This window comes from Epinephelus moara, chromosome 1 (assembly GCF_006386435.1).
Source record: "Epinephelus moara isolate mb chromosome 1, YSFRI_EMoa_1.0, whole genome shotgun sequence".
Taxonomy (NCBI): domain Eukaryota; kingdom Metazoa; phylum Chordata; class Actinopteri; order Perciformes; family Serranidae; genus Epinephelus; species Epinephelus moara.
The window spans coordinates 16275527-16297630 of NC_065506.1; the positions used below are offsets into that span (position 1 = coordinate 16275527).

Sequence of the window (22104 nt, forward strand, 5' to 3'; positions counted from 1 at the left end):
ATTGCCTCACAACAATTGAGTTGGTTCTGTGTCTTGCTAAAGGACACTTTGGCAGGAGAAATGGCTGCTGATGAAAACGTCTGTCGAAAATATTTAACCAATGGCCTTTTTAGTTACAGAACAGTCTCTTAAGCCCTAGGGCTACTGTGCCTTCAGTGCATCCACCAAGCTACAGTACTTGCTTTTAGCAACACCAAATGTACATACATTCAACATCTCAAACTCAGCACTGACCCTAAATGAGGAAACAGGTCTATGTTGATCACATAGCAGCTACAGTAAAATAAATAAAGCACAAATCAAATATCAAGTGGCATATTTCTGTTTCCAGCACTTTTCGGATATTTCAGCTTGTGTACTGTATGTACTGCATTTGCTCAATGACTGAAAGGCTAGATTTGGGGCTACTGTTATAGTTTTAAACTCTCTGAGTGCTACACAATGCAACACACAAGCTGTGGTTAATGGAAGTCCTAGTTTTTGTGTGTGAAAGGCAAACATCCTTTTGATCAGTCCATGGAAAAGTCTTTCCTTGCATCCGACTGTTCCACTGAATCACACACTTATTCTCAGTAACACTCACACATTAACAGTTGCACACAGTCAGGAAGTAAAACAACACATGCTTTCTACACACATTAGCGGCATGAGCTTGGAAGACAAAGTGAGCTTGTTAGGACATGGTCGAGGACTCTGCAGAAAGCCAGTCGCTCACATACTGTTATGTCTCAATATTGAGATGGAGGGTAGCTCGCTGAACCCCTCTCCCCCTGCTTCAAAAAACAGTATTATTACGATAAAGTGGTATAAAATAAGGATTGACGGGCCGAGAGGAGGTGAATTATTACCCCGCAGGAAAAGTCTTTTTGGTTTCCTAAAATCTCTTCTCCATCTCTCATTAGGTTTTGAAAAGTTTATACAGAGGATAAATAAGTACAATCTAATAGATACATTTATGGATCAACAATATGTGATCCTGTATGAGTTGGTACAAGAGTCAGCCTATCTCGAAGCATGTAGTTTTAGCTAAAAATTTAGATAATTTTTTTGAAACACACAAAAAGCAATTTATACATGCAGGTATTAGTGCATAGGTTCCTGCAGAAAAAGAATATTATTGAGTAGTCCATTGAATTGTCTTCCCAAACATCACCAGATGAATTTGGCATAGTTATAGAAATAAAGAAAATGACTGTCCTTAAAATGGAGATCTTTTTCACACCCTCCTAGTCCCTTGATTAACTTATCATTTAAATATATATCTATCTATGTACAGTATGTATGAATAAAAAAGAGGACAAAGCATAAAACAAATATAGAGTATTCTAGAGCTCCGAGTTACCCGGTAAAGTGTCTTTTAAATCACAGTAATTTTTAAGATCTTGGTAAAATGAGAGGTGGAACACAGTGAAGTCTGAAGACAGAAAGAAAACAACGCCACACACTGAGATAGTTTGTGTGTGTTTCAGTTCGGAGGAGCACAGGAGGGTGTGATTAATCCTCACAAATTGGAAGGGAGTTTGGAGCGGACAGTTTGAGGTTCTAGATCTGACGAGTAGGCAGCAGAGGCCCTCCGTAGAGGCAAGGCCGGGGAGGCCCCAGGGGACTGAGTCTGGCGAGGGTGCCCCGGAGACATCTGGATTGGAGGAGTCATGCTCCCTGGCACTGAGCTACAGGGTTTGGGCACAAGAGTGGGTGAAGAAAAGGGTGAGGGGAAATATCCAGTTTCCACAGAGGGGTGAGCTGTATGGTGGCCTACGGCCTGGGGCAGAGATGGGTGCGAGCTGGATAAAAGCTTTAGGTCCTCGGAAAAGCAGCCCAGCGGAGAATCTCTCCCTGTTGTGTGTGGCTGGCTAGGAAGCTGTGAAGGGAGAGAAGACTGAGGCATGAGCAGAGAACTGTGGGATCCTGTGGCACTCGAGGGGTCGCTGTATTGAAAAGTCCTGCCCACCACTGGGCTTTGGATGGTAGGGCTGGGCGCCACTGGGGTAAGGCAGGGGGAGGCGTTTGCTGAACCATACTGGGCCAAGGAGGCCAGGGCAGACCTCTCCAGGGACATCTGGTGAGGCAGTAAGCCAGACTGGAGGCCTGCCAGGCTAAAATGGCTGAGGGAAGATGGGGAGCCCTCAGCGGGCTGCTGGCTGTGCTGTCGTCTGCTAGAGGATGGGGAGCCATGTGGAGGGGAATGGAAGAGGTTTAAGCCACTGGTAGTCCTGCCTCCCCCAGCAAACTGCTGCAAAGGAGCCACCTGAGGAGGTTTAGGAGGTGGCTGGCTATGGAGAAGCTGACCAGGCATTGGGCTTGATGAGCCACTAGATATAGGACTCTGACAACGGGAGGAACTAAGAAGTCCAGCTGTAATTCCAGCAGAAGCCCCTCCTACAGGACATGCTGTAGACCCTCCTATATGGCTCCCTACTGCCCCTCCTGATGCTCGGCCAATATGTCCTCCTATCACCCCTCCCCCTGGCCCACTTGAACCTCCTCCTATATGGCTAGTTGTTGATCCACTAGAAACCCTTCCCAACAATCCTCCAGAACCAGAATCACCAGAACCCCCTCCGAGTGATCCCCCAGAGGCTGTTGGTCCTCCAGAAGCCACTCCACATGAGCCACCAGAAGGCTTCCCTACTGATCCTCCAGTGGTCGTCACTACTAGTGACTCTCCAGAAGCCCCTCCAAATGATCCCCCAGAGGCTCTTTTTATTGACCCTCTAGAAGTCCCTCCCATTGATCTCCTGGCTGCATCTCCTATTGTCCCATAGGTAAAGCCTCCCACTGATCCACCTGATGCCCCACCTGCTAACCTACCACAAGCACCACCCACTGATCCTTCAGATATTCCTCCTATAGATTCCCCTGAGATCTCTACCACTGATCCACCCGAAGTTCCTCCCAACCCAAAGTGCCCCCCAGGCAGTGGCCCTTTTGTTCCAGTTGTAAAGTCCTCTCCAACCCAAGCAGGCTCTCCTCCCGTAGCTCCTTCCACAGACCCTCCGACTGCTCCACCTGAAGACCACCCTGTAGCACCACCACAGGCCCCAACTGCCCCTCCACTTATTCCTGACCCTGTGCTCCCACCTATCGATCCTTGGTGGAAGAGGTTTGAAAGAGGTGGCGTGCTGGAACGAAATGGCTGTTGGTGCTGTGGTTGTGGGTGTAGCTGGGCCATACTAGATGAAGGTGAACCAGAGGAAGAGAAAGGTCCGAAGGGGAAGGCAGAGGCCCCTCCTCCACTGGACCCAGCCCCACTTGGTCCACGCTGGCCTCCGCTACCTGAGGCCTGTTGGCTAGAGCCAGCTGCACCTGTACCTGACGTCATATGCAGGGCCCGAAAAGAGGCCAGCAATGGCATGTCCACCCCACTGTGCAGTTTAGAGGGTGTGCTAGAGGGAGAGTCACCAGCAGAGCCGGGTGCTGTGGATGAAGGAACAAATGTGTGGAACTTCTTAAGCCTGCCTGGAGGGTCCTTTAGGGACCCCAGAAGAGAAACCGGAGGCCTGAAGAGAGTTGGTGGAAGGTGGGGATGGTGTGTCAAGGCAATGGCTACTGAGGTGGTGGCGGCTGCTGCCTGGAGAGGGGCCTGGATGAGTGGGGCCCAGATGACAGGAGTGGGCGAGGGAGGTGTCTGTGGTGGGACGTTCTGCAAGAGGTGGGCGCAGTGGGCCATGTCCCTGTCATGCTGCACAATCTGCTGGATGATCTCATTCTCCTGGTAGTTCAGTACACCAGAGCTGAGGTCGTGTTGTACCTTGTGCTGCAGGATGGAGTTCTTCTTACCTGTAAAAGCAAACACATACACAAACACACAGTGAGTGACAGGTGAGAGAAGAAGGAGATAACAGGAGAATGAATATGAATCTTGTAGGCAGTTAGAACCAGGTTGACATTTGGGTGTACTCGAGTGACCACATTATTTTTCCAACAACCCTTTCCAATAGAAGAAGCTGGCACAGGAACAGCAATGAAGAGAGAGAATACAGAAAAAAAATGTGTACCTAAAAATCACAAGTGGTATAAAGGGAGAAGAGACTTAAGAAAGAGACAGGGGGATGGAGCAGAAGGGGGAAGACAAAGCATAAAAGAACACGGAATAAGAGCAACAACAAAAGATAGGTGGGAGATAACTACCCAGAGACAGAAGCTCAGGATGACAGCCTAAGGTGTAGGCGGTGTATGTTTGACTAGCTCTTACTGTGATTCCCTAGGTAACAGGGACAGAACATAAAGCAAACACTGTACCACAAGATGCAGGTTCAGCCTGTGATAGAGTGTGAGAAGCACTGAGATAATGGGTCAAGCCCACCTTTTTGGTGCCATATTTTCTTTCCTGTTATTGGCTGCTCGTATAAAAGGGAAGCATCTTAAAAAATCAGGGACAAACTTGAAATCTTATTGCTCTACAATGCCACCTCACAACACAGAAAGAACGTGACAAAACTTAAGATTCAATGGACTTACGTATTCATAATTTTCTTTTTACAAATGCTTGCCCCTGGTTGTTTTTCTTCACTTTCCACCCTAGGATCACATGTACTCTGAATTCCCTGTGAGCTGAACACAAGGTCAAAGAGACGAGGTGGAGTTGCGTCACAATGACAGCCATACTAACTGCTGACCCAACCTCCTAGAGAAATGAGTGCAACTCTGACCGCAAAGTCCATTAGTCATTGTTGAATGGTCACACTAGCAATGACAGGGTTAATTCACATGACTGCCATTTTCAATTTGGTGCTAACAAAGGCTGTGAAACCCGAAGATATTGTAAATGCAATTAAGCCCAGATCAATCTCTCCATTTTCTGGTATGATTGGTGGCAGATTAGTGGAGATGTTGCATTGAGGTATTGTATCTAAATCAAGCTCGACCCTGGCACCGTCTGGCCCTCTATCATCTGCACACCTCCAATCAGATTGCGCAAAGTCCATCAAGACAGTAATTAATTTGTGGATCATTGCTGTGTGAGTGACTTAATTAGGGAAGAGGGGTGTACATGAGCACCGAGCCCAGGAGGAAGGACGTACGCAAGAGACCATCTCACAGAAACATCACTATCAGCCCACCACATCTTTTCAAAGCAGCCATTTTCTACAAAGAGACCCCCTAAAGCAATTTCTCTATCTTCCATTCTAAACATAGCTGAGGATAAAACAGAGCATGCAGCGATGGCTGAGTGATGATACAGGCGTGCCTTTCATTGTGAATTTTTCATCTACTCAGGCTGAGCCTGGGAACAGCGATGGATATGGAGAGAATATCAATTGTATGCGAAAGAGAAGTCACGCAGGGATTTCAAAACCAGAGCTCTATCTGCATGTTTATATGCAGATGACTTTGAAAGTAATTTCAGTCATTGAGTATCAGTGTAGACGTTTTTTATAGCCCTAAAAGTTTTGTCCGTGGCTCTGGTTTGAAATACTTTGCTGTTCCTATCAGTGTCAGTGAGTAAAACTGAGACAGAGATACATTCTCTCCTAACAAAGCAATGAAGTGAACTCAATGATATGCTGACTGGGTAAGACAAGATTAATCACAAGGTAAAACAAGGTTAAGTTTCCACTATAGCTCATTTCTGACACCAACTGAGGATTTCCTGATGAATGTTTGCGAAAACAGTCTGCAGCATCTTGATTACCTCTGAAATGGTCTAAATGTTATTTTCTTACCAATACGGTCCAGCCTGTCCAGGGCAACAGTCTCGAAGGCCCTTCTCATCATAGGATACTCCTCCAGCACCTCATTGAAGTTGTCCACAGACAGTGAGTACAGGCGACAGTACGTGTCCGCTCGTACACTGGCTGTCCTTCTGCCCCGAGTCAGCAAACAAATCTCTGCAACAAAACACAGCACACAAGAGATGGTAATGTAGTGGAGTTAAACCCAGAGGCTCACCTGTCTTTGAGTTAGACTGAAATTCAAACACCAGTCTTGCTATAGATTTCTTTATTTGTAATTTAAGCGTACCTCTTTCCCCCAGAATATACTGCATGCCAAGTGATAAAGTAAAACACAATACACTTTCTAGGCAAAACACAAGCTTATGAGTTGTTTTGTTTTATTTTTCAGCATTAAAACTTCAACTTTCCTGTAATCCATGGGTGCAGCGTTTAATGCCATGTTCAGAGCTTAGAGGTCTGACAGCCCTCATCTGCCATGCCCGCTCAGGAAAATAATGCTCCATTAAACAAGCTGCACTGCTGTAGACCTCTGGCACAGAGATGGTGTGTGTGGGTGCAAGTGTGTCTGTACTCTATGCAGATGCGGCATGCACTATTCAAGTGGGGTGAGTGCCAGTGTCTGCACAGGGTGTGTGTTTTGCACGTACAGTACAAAAATGTATGTCAAAGTACAATATTGGTGTGTAGGCATACCAGTGTTTTATTCATGAAAGCAAGGCAGTATGGGTGAGTATGGCAGGGTGAAAATACAGGCTATATATTCTATATATACAAATGTATATGAACACACTTAGATGAATTCACTGTATACATCTATAACATGCTATATATTATATGTATGTGTTTATTTTAATGGACTGGGGTTAGGGGACTTTGAGGTATGTACAGTATGTGTTAGTGTGCCATGTATTTGTACACATTCCCTGATGTCTTTCCTCTTTAGCTTTCATCTCATCTTCTGCCCTCCCTTCCTGTGTTTGCTATCACACTCACTCTTTCTCAGAAACCCATTTCCAGCTCATCTACACACACATGCTCTCAATTCTCTCAGAGAATGCACTTTCCTACTCCCCCCCCCTGTAGCCTACATCAAATCAAATTTTTAAAGAATTCTTCATCCAAGTTATCTCAAGAAATCTCATGCATAGTTTGAGTCTCCCACTATAACTTTCTTTTTCTCCACTGTCCCATTTCCCCTTTTGGATATTGCACATATATAAAGTGTTGGTGTTTGTGGGTTTTGTATTTACATTTCCCTGACCTGCAGCCACATACACAGCAAGAGCCACTGCTGTAAATATCGATGGTGAGTCCGGAAGCTGTCAAGGGCCCGAGTAGGAAGGTGATTTTTTTTTCATTTTTAATATTGTAAGTTGGCCCTCTCTTGCATTGAACATTAAATGCAGTCTTCAAAGTAACTATTAAACCAATTTGATCTCATCCCTGCTCACCACATTTTGACAGTGGTGCAGAGGACCCAGCCTTTTGCATCATATCTTGACACAGAAGGGGTTGGCTGATCTTGAGCCAGAAGGTGTTAGTGATAAGTCACATACAAGAGGTCGGCAGTTAGGTTTAGGCAACAAAACAGCTTGCCCAGGGTTAGGAAAAGAAACTCAGTGATAACACTCACATAACTTATAATTGTGGCAGCTACAGTACATATACCACCTTCCCACTTTCTGTTTAACTCTTATGGTTTGGGTCTCAGCCCATTTTTTGTATTTTTAAAACTGCATGTTGTTGTATCAAAAATAAATATTTCTTCCTGCCACTTATTTAATTTGGTTGCTTTCTTCTCAAAAGTTACAATGAAAGAAGGCTTGCTGCAAAAAGTTCATTTGTCCTGTGCTCCCTGTAATTTGTGATATATTGTGTGGATTTAAATTTTTTTTTCAACCTTTTAGCAAGAAACAAGTGTTCCTTTAGCAAATGGACGATAAGTTAACAGCATACTGTTTATTAAGCCCAAACAAAAAAGTAGCACTCAAAAGAGAACAGAAAAAATGTACTGCTAAACTAACAAACAAAATTCACTCTTAATCTTAAACTGATGATCACAAATAAATAAATAAATAAATACATAAACACAATTAAAAAAAAAAAAAAACATCTCTGTTTGAAGTTACAATAAGGCCTGAAGTCTCCTGTAGGTTTGATTCTTGGATTAAGGCCAATATTTTTTGAAGATAAATTGATACTCAACCAATATGCATTATATTCATACTGAAGGCGATGGTTACAGAAACATCTGAGCCTTGGTTGATTATTATAAATCTCGATGATGAAATGAAATGAGACATGACCCCTTGATTTTCAGCCATAGGTTGACATAAAGATTTCTGTTTTGTTGATTTTTACTGAATATAAGTGGCTGTGTGAAACATCAAGAGGACTGGACAGTTGGATGTCAACAAGAGCGTACATGCTTGTGTGGTCACTTTGCAGCAGCCTGGTGCTGTTTGTGTAAGACTTGATCAAAGTAGCCAATTGCAGTTTGACAGGGCGCCACACTCACATCAGGAACTGCAGATGGAAAACTTTCTGTAAAGGATATCCGTATCAGGCAGCTGCATGAGGAGATAATTAACTGAGCGGGAAAGCCTTTCAGTTAATTAGCCACAGCATGCTAGCTGTTGTTGATGACAGATGCTGGTAAACACCAGATATTTCATCTTCACTTTGCCTCCCTGGCATCGCTGATATACTGTAAATTAAAAGACAAATCTGTGTCATTCGATCAGAACAGGTAGAAGACGGTGAAAAGAGAAGTTAACACATTACTTTTAAAAAAAGTGTAAAAAAAAAAAGTGATTTTGGAGGCATCTTTAAGGGGGCGCCAGGTGCAATGCATGGTTCACCTACTCTGAGCAGGCGGATGGCACAAAATTCTGTCAAGGTTAACTCCAAAATTGCAGTCTGCTGCTCGATTGCCAGTGACACTCCCCCCTATACTGCCCTTCTCCTCCCACTGGCAGGGTACCAAAAATGGCTCCTTAGAGAGAAAAAACACTGCACCATGAAATGCCACCTCTACACTTACACATGTTATGACTTAACTGGCAAATAATAAACAGATTTTTGACCTCAGGTTGCAGTTAAGTGATATCTTAGAATATATTCTCTGTGGACAAAAAATATTAACACCTGTACTATGCAAAGCAATAGCAAAAATATTCCCTTTGTGACAGTCTGGCATGTTGTCCACCCTATTTACATATATGGAGGGACTGCAAAAACACCTTCTTATACCACCACTGATAAATATGGCCTTAAAAATGGTCTTGGAGCCGAGTGAACACAAAACAATGTCAACACTACACAGTTCACACACACATAGCATTCACAACACAGCGACTGTAATGGATTACATTCGATTGTACAGGTCTTTTCATTTTTCTGGTCACTGAGTGTAAAGTGGTTATGATTGTGTTTGATGGTTTGAAAAATGAGATACGGCAACAGATAAAGGGAGAATGCATGATTTGACATGACAGAGAATGAGGAATATGTACTCTAGTCTGTACGAAGCATGGGTGAATGGACAATGGCGAAGTTAGCAAGAGAGCTGTGTGAATGTGAGAGAGTAAAAATATCTTGCTCTTCTGTCTGTGCATGTGTGTGTGTGTGTGTGTGTGTGTACACTGTGTGTTTGCACATGTCTTTTTGTGTGTGCACCGTAAGTGTGTGCTAGCAGGGCAGCCCTAGCTGTAGCTGTGTTGGGGGTCCATTTCCCGCAGCACTGCTCCAGTAATCCCCTCTGGAGAGGAGCATCACAGCTCTGTATTAAATCCTCTTGTCCCGTGGCTTTCTGGATGAAGCCAACACTGCCAAGATGAGGCGGTGAGCTGCAGTGAGCCCTCTGGCCTCATCTAACTGTCTTTGCAACAAGCAAGCGAAGCCCAGACACTTAGCGGTGCCATCTGAACTACAAGTGCGGAGAAAAAAAATCCATGGCAGGGTCTGGGTCTGGTGCAACCAGCTCTGAGCTGAACAATAAGAGATTAGCAGATGTCTTTGTGTGCTGAAAGGCTAAATGCAGGCGGCTGGCCTGAAACTCAACACTCCCCTGAATATTAGGACATGTAAAAGTAGCAGCTAGGTTCAATGTGAAGTCAAAATAAAGTGATGGCTGTTTTTGCTAAAAATGGATACACTACAGAAGTAGAAAATATTAGAGTTGTAGTCTCCTGGTCAACTAGTCGATTATTTGGTCGCTATGCTCTCATCCGACCAAATTCTCATTAGTCGAATAATCGCCGTGTTACTTTCATAAGGAGAAAAGTGCTACATCAATAGCTTTCCAGGATTAATCCATTATTTCCTGCGGCGGGGGGACAGGCAAAATTACCTTTGAAAGTCCAACTTTCTGTTCCGTTGTTACCAGAAAGTTGGACTTGCCCACCCTAACGCTCAGCATCGCAGTGACACAGACCCCCTGTCTGTTTCTGTATACTGACACCATTTCCCTCAGTGGAAACAAAGCTTGTATTTACTTGTATTTCATAGATAAGAAGCAATAAATTGTGAAGACAGTAAAGCCTCCACTAAAATAGCATTTTAAGTCGTGTGTGTGATCTATCCTTTAGGGATTTATACTTCAGGATTTATCCTGGCTTCATATGAGCAGAGGAAATCTCCGCTCGTTGCTAGGCTAATGTATACCCTGTAAAATGCCATAGGCTGGCGCTAATAACTTTAGCATGTTGCATTTGCTTGGAAAACGTGTTTAGTATAAGACAGTTGTTTTGTCGGTGAATGTTGTGAGCTGTAATGGAGCCAAATTGTGTGCCGCTACCTTTGTTACATGTTGCTGTTGTCCCTGGTTTCATATGAGAGGAGGAAAAGATCGCTAGACGCTAGGCTAATTTATACAATGTAAAATGCCATAGACTTGTACTAATAACGTTAGCATGTTGTATTTGTGGGGGAAATGTGTCCAGATACAGACAAGTGTGTGTCTGTCAGTTCTGCGATTTATAGTGAAGCCAATTTGCGTACTTGATGTTTGAAATGGTCTCTATTAAGCCATGTTTAATGTGTGTTTTGAATCAACTATATAAAGTTCGATTTGAACTAAACTTTACAGCACTTAACACAGTCCTCCACCGCCGACTAGTGTTTTGGAGGTGTAACTGCAGAGTGACACAGAGACACCACTGCAGAAGTAAAAATATTGGCAGATTTTTTTTCTTCCCACGACTAATCGATTAGTTGAAGATTATGTGTGACTTTAGTCGACCAAGATTTTCTTTGGTTGACTACAGCCCTAGAAAATATATATTGGGTTTCACACAAACTGGTAAATTCATTTTTGGAGGAGATACAAAAAACTGAAACAACTCAAACCCCTCTTAACAAATTGAAGCTAACATAAAAGCAAAAACCATCTTGGGGGAAATAAATGGCTAATTCAATTCATTTTTGGTTTGAAATTTTCTCAGTTTCTCTATTTCACTCCAAAATAAATGTACTATTTTTTGTATGAAACCAATCATATTTATTTTCTACTCAAAGTAATATGTAATGTTAAGTAATATATAATAATTTTTAATTAATTAACAATAAATCCTGATCATAAACAAATCCTGTGAAATGTGTAAATACAACAGGAAATTGTATGACATTTCATCATTCTTACATTTGCAGTTTCATTATTATTTATTTAATTTAAAAGTCTGTTTTTACTTCACAATGGATTTTTCTTTCCAGGTGTGCCCCCATTAATTCTTCATATGGGTGGCCTGATGGGGCCACTGAAAATCTTGGGGTGACACACCAAAACTAAAAGCCGTAACTGAATTTCAGGAATTCTACATATGGGAATTAAGGAATGACACACTGATATATTTTGGTTTCTTATTTCACAGTTAATTACTAATTATCTGATGTGCATAGACTAATACTAGGACAGTTAACATTTTGCGTTCCGCAACAATCCTGTTTCAGTTCTGTTTGTGTTATATATCCATATATACAAGGCAATTTACTGTTCTTCAAACAGATTGGTTATCCTTATGCTTAGAAAGCCAAATATATAGCTTTAACTTGAAAGTATATTGATTGTAAGGAGCAAAACATTTACTGGGAACAAGACTTCTCACGTTTAGAGGAAACTCATGAGTACCCATAGAATCCATTTTCATTCACATATCTTAAGATAAGAGTTCAAAGGACCCCTTAGAAAATGGCCATGTCGGTTTTACCCTTACCAAAATTTAGAACGCTATATAGCCTGCTTCCTAACAAGCTATACTGACATGGTTGGCACCAATGAATGCTTTATGTCGTCTAGTTTTATAAGATACCACGACCTTCTTTTGAGCTTAAAAAATTAGCTCAGCCTCCAATTATTTTATCCAGCGGGGGCCAGTTGGGGGGAGGCAGCTTTTGTATCTGAGGCACGGCTGTCCTTTCTCCAATGACACTGTAATTTCATGTCATTTTTCATGAGTGATATTGTCACCGCCCCTCAATTCAGCCAATCACACGCCTCCCCTGCCTCCAAAGCAAACAAACTCATTGACAGCTGCCCACACATTTAGCTGTTTAGCTCCTGTTAGCTGGAGGCACAACAAGGTCAAACTAATTCTGAATCAGCCAATTAGAGGCTGATTCTGTAAACACACATCAGAACACAGACCGAGTAACTATTTTCTCCTTTTAATTTAGCTTAACAAAGCTTGACATGTTACCTTCCTAGCCAGCTAACTAGCTATGCCAAATCTGAGCTTGCATTACTACTACGCTTCAAAGTGAGAAGACAGAGTTAATGGCAGCATATAACAAGTTAAGTCACAGTTTCCTCAGCAGCTTTTTGGTCTCTCAGAGAGAAGCAAATGCAAAAACTCTAGCAAATAGGAGCTAGCATCTTGCTAGCTGGCAGTGCTGGGCTGTAAACACATATTATGTGGTCCAAAATTAATTCACAATTTATTGGATCATTCATATACTTTACTCTCTGTCTTCATATTTATTCATTTTCTGTCATTGCTTATCCTGTTGGGGGTCATCAGGGCCTATCCTAGCTGACATTGGGCAGGAGGCGGGGTACACTCTGGACAGGTCACCAGACTATCACAGGGCTGACACATAGACACAGACAACCATTCATGCTCTCATTCACACCTGCGGGCAATTTAGAGTCACCAATTAACCTGCATGTCTTTGGACTGTGGGAGGAAACCGGAGAAAACCCACGCTGACACGGGGAGAGCATGCAGACTCAGACCCCGGAACCCTCTTGTTGTGAGGTGACAATGCTAACCACTGCATCACAGTGCATTCTTGATTCATATGATTATTTAATTCATATTTATCTACACAGTACTGAACTCTAAAATGCAAAACACATGTTAATAGTGCTGAGTGACAGGTGAACTTCTGCACTACACTGTTCAACTGCTTTTGCAGATGGTTTGTGAGTTGCATTCAATTTATTTCTGAATGCTTTACTCCCACTGCTTACTCACATCCCCTGTGACTCATCGCAATGCTCCCCAAATCCTGCATGAAATCACAGGACAAGCTTAGTTGGTGTTGCGCTGCCTGTATTCTGTAAAGGGGCGTGTGTTTTCTCCACAGACTGACTGCTGCTGCTACAATCACCCATTTCTGCGTGGTCCTCACCAACAATGAGATGATTCATAATCAGCCCAAAATAGTGGGCTTTGTCAGCTCAAATTAATAACGCTACAATATAATATTGTCATGACACGAGATAACTGATTGTGAATTAAACATGTCATCGTTGTCTACTCAAGTTTTTTGGTTGTAAAAGCAGCATTTCAAAAAAAAAGAGTGAGATTGGGTGTGAATGAGTGTCAATGTAGACGCGCGTCAAGCGCTCTGTTTTTACGTGCGCATCTGCAGCGCACAGAGATGGAAAGATCTCAACTTTTTCGAATGCAGCAAGCGCACTGCATGTCATGTGATAAGAATTAACCAATCAGCTCCACGGACCTGCTTCTTCCTTTCCGTCCAACGGACTTCACAACATCCGGTGGTGTGAAAGGCAGCAAGCAATGGAGGAGCGACTGATCATTCTTGTCCAGGGATACCAAGAGTTATATGACCTGTCTTCGTCGTACTACTTTGACTCCAACAGAAGGAACAATGCCTGGAGAATTATCAGCTCGGAGCTTGGGATAACTGGTGAGCATGATGATACGCTATTTTTCCATTTAACTTTTTTGTAAACTTTGTAACTTTTTTACCCCCCCGTGAGTGACAGGCGATTTTGGTTGCTTAGTAACGGCAGGCGCGACAGTAGCGCAACCTCCGAAGCGCCATGGATAAAAGGATGGAAACGGCACAGCTGGCGTTTTCCACGCGCATTTAGACACTACATCTGAACAGGGCCTAAAAAAGCAAAATATGCAACTCTGAGAACAGACTTTAAAGGTCTACTTGATTAATATTCCTGTCCTGTTCTGCTTTGAGTTTATCTGGCCCAGCTGTGATTGTTCCCAAAACTGTTTGACATGTTAGTGCTACAGACACAAAGATGCCTCAGTTTCCGAAAGAAAAACTACATCTGTGCACTAGAAGATGTTTCTTTGCCATAGCCATGATGTGTTTCATTCTCACACTTAAGTGACAATGCATTCATCAAAATTGAATGACACCAATTAAAATTGGATGCTGCTCAGGGAAAGACGGACTGCGACGATGTCATGTGCAGTGACCTTCGTGAGAACACACATGGCTGGATTGTTGTTGGATGGTGCAGCCCACGTGTCCTAGGCTCTTACAGGAAAGACGCTTCCCCAGAGTCCATGCACCCGTTCTGAAAGTGGAGAGCAAACTGCATGCCATGCAAGATGTCTGTGTGTGTGAGTATGTGTGGATGTGTAGGACAGAAAGCAAGAAAAGAAGACAAACCTGAATTGGGAATATCTTGTGTCCATACTGTTTTTATATTATGAATACCGTACGCTCATAGTGTAATGGCATGTCTACATGTTGTACAGATAAAGAGAGGGTCACAAACTGTGCTCTCTATGAGCTGTTATTGACTTTCGCTCAGCTACATCCGCGCTGGGAGCTAAATACAGTCAATAAAAAACAAGTCTTTATGAGGTAAGACCCGTGCATGAGGGGCTGTAGCACTGCGATACAAACATCTAGAAATTTTAAGCTCTAAAAATCATTAAATCCCAAGAGATAATTCTCTAAGACAGACAGTGCATCACAGAGTAAAGGGTTAAACTTAGCAAGGTGCTCATTTAGACAGTGGACACACTGGTAAATAGGTGCAGAGAGTAAATTTGTTTCCAACCACAGCTCATCACGCTGAATAAAAATGTATTTACAGCAGAGAAAGCCTGTGCATGAACCTGAGCGAATGCAAATTTTGGCCTTTGAATGTGCTTTTAAATAAGTGTAAGTCTCAGTGTTTACGCATCTGCATGTGACTCTGTATGTGTATGGGTGTACCTGCCCTCCTCTCTGCTTATAACTGTGCATGGATGTGAATTAATGAGTATGAGCAGGACTGCTTGGTCTGTGATAAAGTATCTGTGTCCTGCAGCCCGGTCTGGCAAAGCTCACCTGGACTCTGAGTCCTGCTGTCAGCTCCCATCTCCCTCCCCAACACAGCCCCCAGCCCACGGAGCGGACACTCTCTAACCTTTGAAACATCCACAGTGGGCTGCCTGATTCCCCGTGACATGCCAGGCTCACTCCCTCACAGCATTAGCATAGATGGGCAACACCTTATGTTTGGCTAGCATACATACACAGTTTGGGGATATCTGATGTTTTTCTGCAACGTGGCTAATGCAGGGGACGCTTCACATCTCATTGTCTCTTCTTCACCCCCTAAACTGAGGCTGGTTATGTCGGTGAGGGACAAAAGACACAATAAAACAACATTCAAGGACCAGAAGATGTTTGTGTATAAGTAGCCTACGGAACAGATGCAAACTCACAAAGGCATACTGCACTTTTCAAAATACACGCAATCTAAACAAATAAAAAGTCATTACTGGGGTTACCGTTGTACTTTAATATGCAACCATGCTCACAGCACGGCACTAGGGATGGCAGTGACGGTTGATTTACTACTTTGGTCCGCACTGAATTATCTCGACAACTATTGAAAGGACAAGCACCTATTTATACAGGCATTCAGGGGTCCTGAGAGGATAAAACCATAAGGCTGTATAATAGATGCAGCTACCGTACCATCACCTCATCATGATCTCCCGTTTTAAAGCCATGAGTTCGGCATTTTAGACATCGTCATCTTGGATTCTTGAAGCCAGAAGTGACCGTACTTGGATGAAAGGTTGAAGATAGCCCTAATGCTTGCAGCTAGCTTGGTTGGCACGATGCATTTACAGCTGTGGTTGACTGTGACAATTATAATGCTAATGCTAATTTTCAGGCTTAGAAGCTTTAAACCAAAATGTACTTTGGCCAATTTCTGTAGTCAGTAGTGACCATATTTAGATGAGACAGTGGAGATAACCCTATCAATAGCAGCTACCTTGGTTGGCACAATATATTTACAGCATCAATGTATAATAATTACTAGATACCAGACCCCAAGATGGCACAGATTCAGTCCAACAGAATTGCTTTCCTGGCCCATATGCCCAAAAACGTTTCTAGCTTCCGCAGTGCACGCTCCACTTAACATGCCCAATAGTGTTTCTTCCACTGGCTCCACTCGCAAGTTGCCACTCGGCTTACATAATGATGACATCACTGATTTTTAAATCGCTTTATTTGGCACAATAAAGTTTTATGAATATAAAATCTCCATAGATCAAAAATTAATAATAGAAAGAGTCATTACTGACCTTGTTTACAGTTTGAGGTCTCTATTTTAGTGGTGATTTATGAGGAAAATGCTTTTTTAATGGTGATTAACTTGCTTTGGAGCCAGCCTCAAGTGGCTAGTCGAAGAACTGCAGTTTTTTTGCACTGCTGCGTTGTCTTCATTCTTCAGCCCCAGAGTCGCTGCTTGTATAAAACTGAATAACTTTGCTGATCTGGCAAATCAGCAAACTGACAACAGATCCATAACTAAACATTGGACTTCAGATGAAGTCTTCATAGATGACAAAAGCGAAACATAGTCCAATAATGATGTATCTTTCTGAAATTGCTCTCTGCTAAATAAGAATTAGATGTGCAATGTCTTTGAACTTGATCTTGTAAAACAGATTAATTCAGTAGTCGTCTGACAGGACGATATTGATACTTGACAAAGATCCTCAGCGCTGCATGAGTCTTTCATCTCCTGTGTGTTTTTAAAAGAACACAACTGACGATGACGACACATATCCACGAGGGAAGATTTAATTTTATTGCATGACATCCTTGTCTTATCCAGTGACACCATACATACTGGTATGTATTTGTATCATGTTGTGTATTATGTGGCATCACATTATATTCCCTATCTAGTCGACTGCATTGCACCCTTGTGTGTTTGTCTCACAACATATTGGATCGTGTCACATCACAAATTGTATCGAAACACAGCATTGTATCGCATATCATCCAATCCCATCCAAGCTGTCATGTTATATAAGACAACTCTATATGTCATCATATCCCCCATTCTGTCACTCAGTCAGCTGCTGCAGTGCCTCGATCTTCAGCTGATGCTGCTCCAGAATAAGAGGTGCAGGGGTGTTAAGTGGGTTAAGGACTGGGAGGATTACCTGGGCCTTTGCTGCTGCCAGCCTCTCTCACTGACTCACTCAGTCAGGGTGGCCATTTGGCAGCTCTATAGCACAGCCAGTCTGAGCTCTGAGAGGGAAAAAAAGGCAAAAAAAAAAAGAAAAGGGAAAGAGAGGGGAGGACCCAGGACTTCACAGGACTATGGATTAAGAGAGCACCATTCACAGAAAACCGGTCAGAGATTGAGTAAAGCCAGAAAGATGATACAGGAGATTGCAAACTGTGCTGTGAACTTACTCCTTACTCCCACTCTCTGACTCTGTTTCACTTTCTTCTTCTTTACCCCCACTCACAGAGCTGCTACGAGCCACTCACTCAGAGGCAAAGTGAGCCATCTTAGAGGTGCAATCAAAGGCAGCTTTTGATAAGCACCTCTGACTGGCATGTAGGGCCACCACAAGGTCACTGAGCTCTCCTCTGACCAAGAGAGAGGCGCAGTCTGCACTGGCAACACATCAATTACTGCAGGCAACAAAGGATGAACTATAACAACACAATAACCTGCTCTGTCTGGGCAGAGAGAGGGCAGCGGAGATGCTGTTCGGATAAGTGTCTCAATACTGAACTATAAGGAGAGAAAGAGGGAAGTGGAGGCGGGGGTGGAGGGTGCATGTTTTCTTTCTGTGCCCAGAGCAGCGTCCAGAGAGCGGGCTTGGCAGCGATCCATGTGTCCCTTGGCGTTAGTACTGCAGTCACATTACATCTCCCCTCTCCACTAGATCGCTGTGTGCCCAGCCGACGCTCCCATCCAGGACATGTCGTGTCCACTTTAGACTTTAGGCTCTCTGGCTCGAGCTAATCCAACAGCTAACAAACTGGAGCAGACTGCTGAGTATATAATTGTGTAAATAATTCAGGTCGTCTGTGAATGAAAGGGTTACGGCACATGAGTTTACTGAGATATTGATGAGCATATCAGAATGCTATTTGCTGTAAACTGGAACCGGCTGACACTGAGTGTGTTTGACGAAAAAAGGGAACTCTTCAGCGACTGGACTTGGCTCACATGCTCACACATCCGCATGCACGACAGAGAGTCAAAACCTAGCAATCCGTGTAAGGCAGGCCTCCATGTTCTGCACATAAAATTAAAAAAAATATTGCTCTTGACTTCCTTGTTCGCTGATACTGACAGCCACACTGAGATCCACATGTGCCACATACTCCCTGTGCTGATCCTGCACCAATTAATTTCATGAATGACTAACTCGTGTTTGGTAACAAACTCCCAGTGGCTCTGAGCTTACCTCAATAGCCCCCACCCTTAGCTCCCCAACCCCCCAACCCCACCAGAGAAGTGGCACTGCCAGGAATAGTCACAGGATAATGGAGTCAAAAGCCTTGTGCCTATAATGCGCAAGAGGGAAAAATAATTACAGATCCTAGGCTTAAAATTAAAGTGAGCGAGCCAGTTTCTGCTCCAAAACCAGTGCATTTGCACGTTTGTGGGTTACACTACTCTTGTTTACTCAAGGAAAAAACTAAAGCCAAATGTAGATGCATTCACTCTAATGCATTTAGATGTCTGGAGTACACTTAGTTCAGCTTCTTTGAGCAGCAGAGTGTCCAAGCTGTCACACAAACTGTGCTATTACCACAACACTTGTGCTAGAAACAAGTCTGTGAGCTTCCTTTGAATCCAAGTTCTGCTTTGCTGAGGAGGGACCAAAGGAGGGAACATTTTGGACAACATTTTTACACAACATGGCCCTGGAGAGAGCTGGGGCCATGTTGTCTAAAATGTTGATTAGTTTTGGCATGTGTAGAGATAGATTGCCTGCCATCTTTTCATTATTTCTCTGAAACCCCCCGGAGAGAGGGCATGGAGATGGACTTGAGCAGGCAAGGCATAATTAAACTTCCACAGGCAGGTCATGTGCTGTTAAACGCTTTGCCACTATTTCTCATTACTTAACAGTGTAGTCTAAATGATACGCTGTCACTGGGCAAATTAATTGGTATTTGGTGAGGGCAGTATGGCGGCATTGTCTCCTACATGTGTCATAGGCTCTGTGGGACCATGAGAGGGCTAGGCATTATCTGACCCTGATTAAGAACATAACACGAGCTAAGTACATAACAACTCCGGGTTACTGCACAAGTCTTAAGCATTCATATGGTATGTAATTTCACAGCTTTCTGACCCCTTTGACCTTTGAATGCATATTTCTCAATTTGCGCTACAGCAAGTGCTGTTTTCTTAATTTGGGTTTGCCCTACATTTAAGAGACAGCTCATGATGTGAATTAAGGGAAAAGTCCTGCATAAACCATGAAACAGAATTTTAAGTGAGGTGACAAGCACTGCGCAACATACCACTTCATGCTCACAACGAGCTAATATCAGACCCAGAATAGCATTATCCAAATGCCTCACAAATCAAAATTTAAACCCAAGCCAACCTCTTAAGGTACCAGAGGACAGCATTATTAATATTTAAACAGAGCAGATTTAAGCTCCACAGAAAGATGTGTGTGTATGTGACCTTTGAGTTTGTGATTCTGGTGCAGCGCCAGCTCGTCTTACCTCCAAAGTAGGAGCCATCTGACAGCTTGGTCTCTTTATTGCCTTTGGTTAGTACACTGACAACCCCATGCTGTATGAAGTACATTTTTTTGCCGATGGTGCCCTCCCTGATGATATAATCCCCAGGCTGGAACACCTCAAACTTCAGTTTGGTGAGCATGGAGGTGACAAAGTTGGGGTCGGCATTGGCAAACAGAGGCATGGACGCCACCAGCTTTCGACAGTTAAAGTTGATGATTTCCTGTGGGAGCACACAATGCAGTTAGCAAGAACAGCAGCAAAAAAACTGATGCTTTACAAAAAGGCATTGGTCTGTGACAACTTCAGAGAACGGGGATATTAAAATAAAATGCAAAATGTCAGCTGTGCAGACTTTTTTTTTCGTGCTCCTCTCACTTTTACTCTTGTTTTGGCCTCAAGAAAAGAAAGCTGAAGTAAACTGAGGGGAATGTCAAGCAGCACCACAAGCTTCTGAATGCATCACATGTGCAGGAGCTCCAAACCCAGACAGGAACACTCATCCCACCTCTCGCAGCGGCTCGTTGAGCTCTCCCAGGATGCTCTCCTCGTCGAACATCTTGCCTTGGTAACGGTGCTCGTAGTAGTCGTGGATTCTCTGCCTCATATCTGCCGGCAGCTTGTGGAAGGACATGTACTGCTCCACCTGTTTGTACTGCAGGGACACAGAGACACACAACAATCAGGTTATTCAAAGGCCATAGTGCTGTAGCATAGATACACAGCCACAGGGAACAGCTGGCACTGAGATCAGACACACAAGGAAATGGAGACAGATACGTAGGCTCTTGCAGGTTACATCCAACAAAATAGCACTTTTCCAGTCTTTGATCGTGCCTGTAAACTGACACAATGTACTATCTCCATATTTGTTGCAAACACCTTAAATATTACTTTAAATATCGCACGACTTCTCTGAAGGCACTGGAGAATTGAGAGAGGTGTGATCATTGTCGAGTGTTAAGTCATGCTGACAAATCACTGGAGCTTGTAAAGCATTCGCCACTGTGGCTAATCAGGGTCTGGATTGCCACTGAAATATTAACAGAGTAAAGTAAATGTGTCACTTTAATATCCAGTTGGAGTTGTCACTTTAAACACTAAATTAATTTGAAGCACTATAATCATTTTCATCCAAATATAGTATCTATTAATATTGTACATAAATCGCATAACTGATTGCAGGATACTTGTAGTGTCTTAGTCTGGGGTGTATTTTGACCCTTCAGGATACTGTAGTGTCTTAGTCTGGGGTGTATTTTGACCCTTCAGGATACTGCAGTGTCTTAGTCTAGGGTGTCTTTTGACCCTTCAGGATACTGCAGTGTCTTAGTCTGGGGTGTCTTTTGACCCTTCAGGATACTGCAGTGTCTTAGTCTGGGGTGTCTTTGGACCCTTCAGGATACTGCAGTGTCTTAGTCTGGGTTGTATTTTGACCCTTCAGGATACTGTAGTGTCTTAGTCTGGGGTTTATGTTGACCCTTCAGGATACTGCAGTGTCTTAGTCTGGGGTTTATTTTGACCCTTCAGGATACTGCAGTGTCTTAGTCTGGGGTGTATTTTGACCCTTCAGGATACTGTAGTGTCTTAGTCTAGGGTTTATTTTGACCCTTCAGGATACTGCAGTGTCTTAGTCTGGGGTGTATTTTGACCCTTCAGGATACTGTAGTGTCTTAGTCTGGGGTATATTTTGACCGTTCAGGATACTGTAGTGTCTTAGTCTAGGGTGTATTTTGACCATTCAGGATACTGCAGTGTCTTAGTCTGGGGTGTATTTTGACCCTTCAGGATACTGTAGTGTCTTAGGGTGTATTTTGACCCTTCAGGATACTGCAGTGTCTTAGTCTGGGGTGTATTTTGACCCTTCAGGAAACTGTAGTGTCTTAGTCTAGGGTGTATTTTGACCCTTCAGGATACTGTAGTGTCTTAGTCTGGGGTGTATTTTGACCATTCAGGATACTGCAGTGTCTTAGTCTAGGGTGTATTTTGACCCTTCAGGATACTGCAGTGTCTTATTCTAGGGTGTATTTTGACCCTTCAGGATACTGCAGTGTCTTAGTCTGGGGTGTATTTTGACCCTTCAGGATACTGTAGTGTCTTAGTCTAGGGTGTATTTTGACCCTTCAGGATACTGTAGTGTCTTAGTCTGGGGTGTATTTTGACCCTTGACTACTACTACAAAGTA

The 22104-nt window shown here is 43.3% G+C and overlaps 1 protein-coding gene across 1 annotated transcript in view; it reads right to left on the reverse strand.

Annotated features, from left to right (window-relative positions):
* Window positions 1-658: 658 nt before the first annotated feature.
* Window positions 659-22104, reverse strand: part of hcn4 (hyperpolarization activated cyclic nucleotide-gated potassium channel 4) — an 83462-nt gene continuing 62016 nt past the window's right edge. Inside the window, exons 5-8 of the mRNA XM_050045683.1 lie at window positions 20428-20574; window positions 19902-20142; window positions 5667-5831; window positions 659-3780 (exon numbers count right to left, since the gene is read on the reverse strand). Of these exons, the coding sequence (XP_049901640.1) occupies window positions 1502-3780; window positions 5667-5831; window positions 19902-20142; window positions 20428-20574 (2832 nt within the window). The 3' untranslated portion in view covers window positions 659-1501. The remainder of the gene's footprint in view (window positions 3781-5666; window positions 5832-19901; window positions 20143-20427; window positions 20575-22104) is intronic.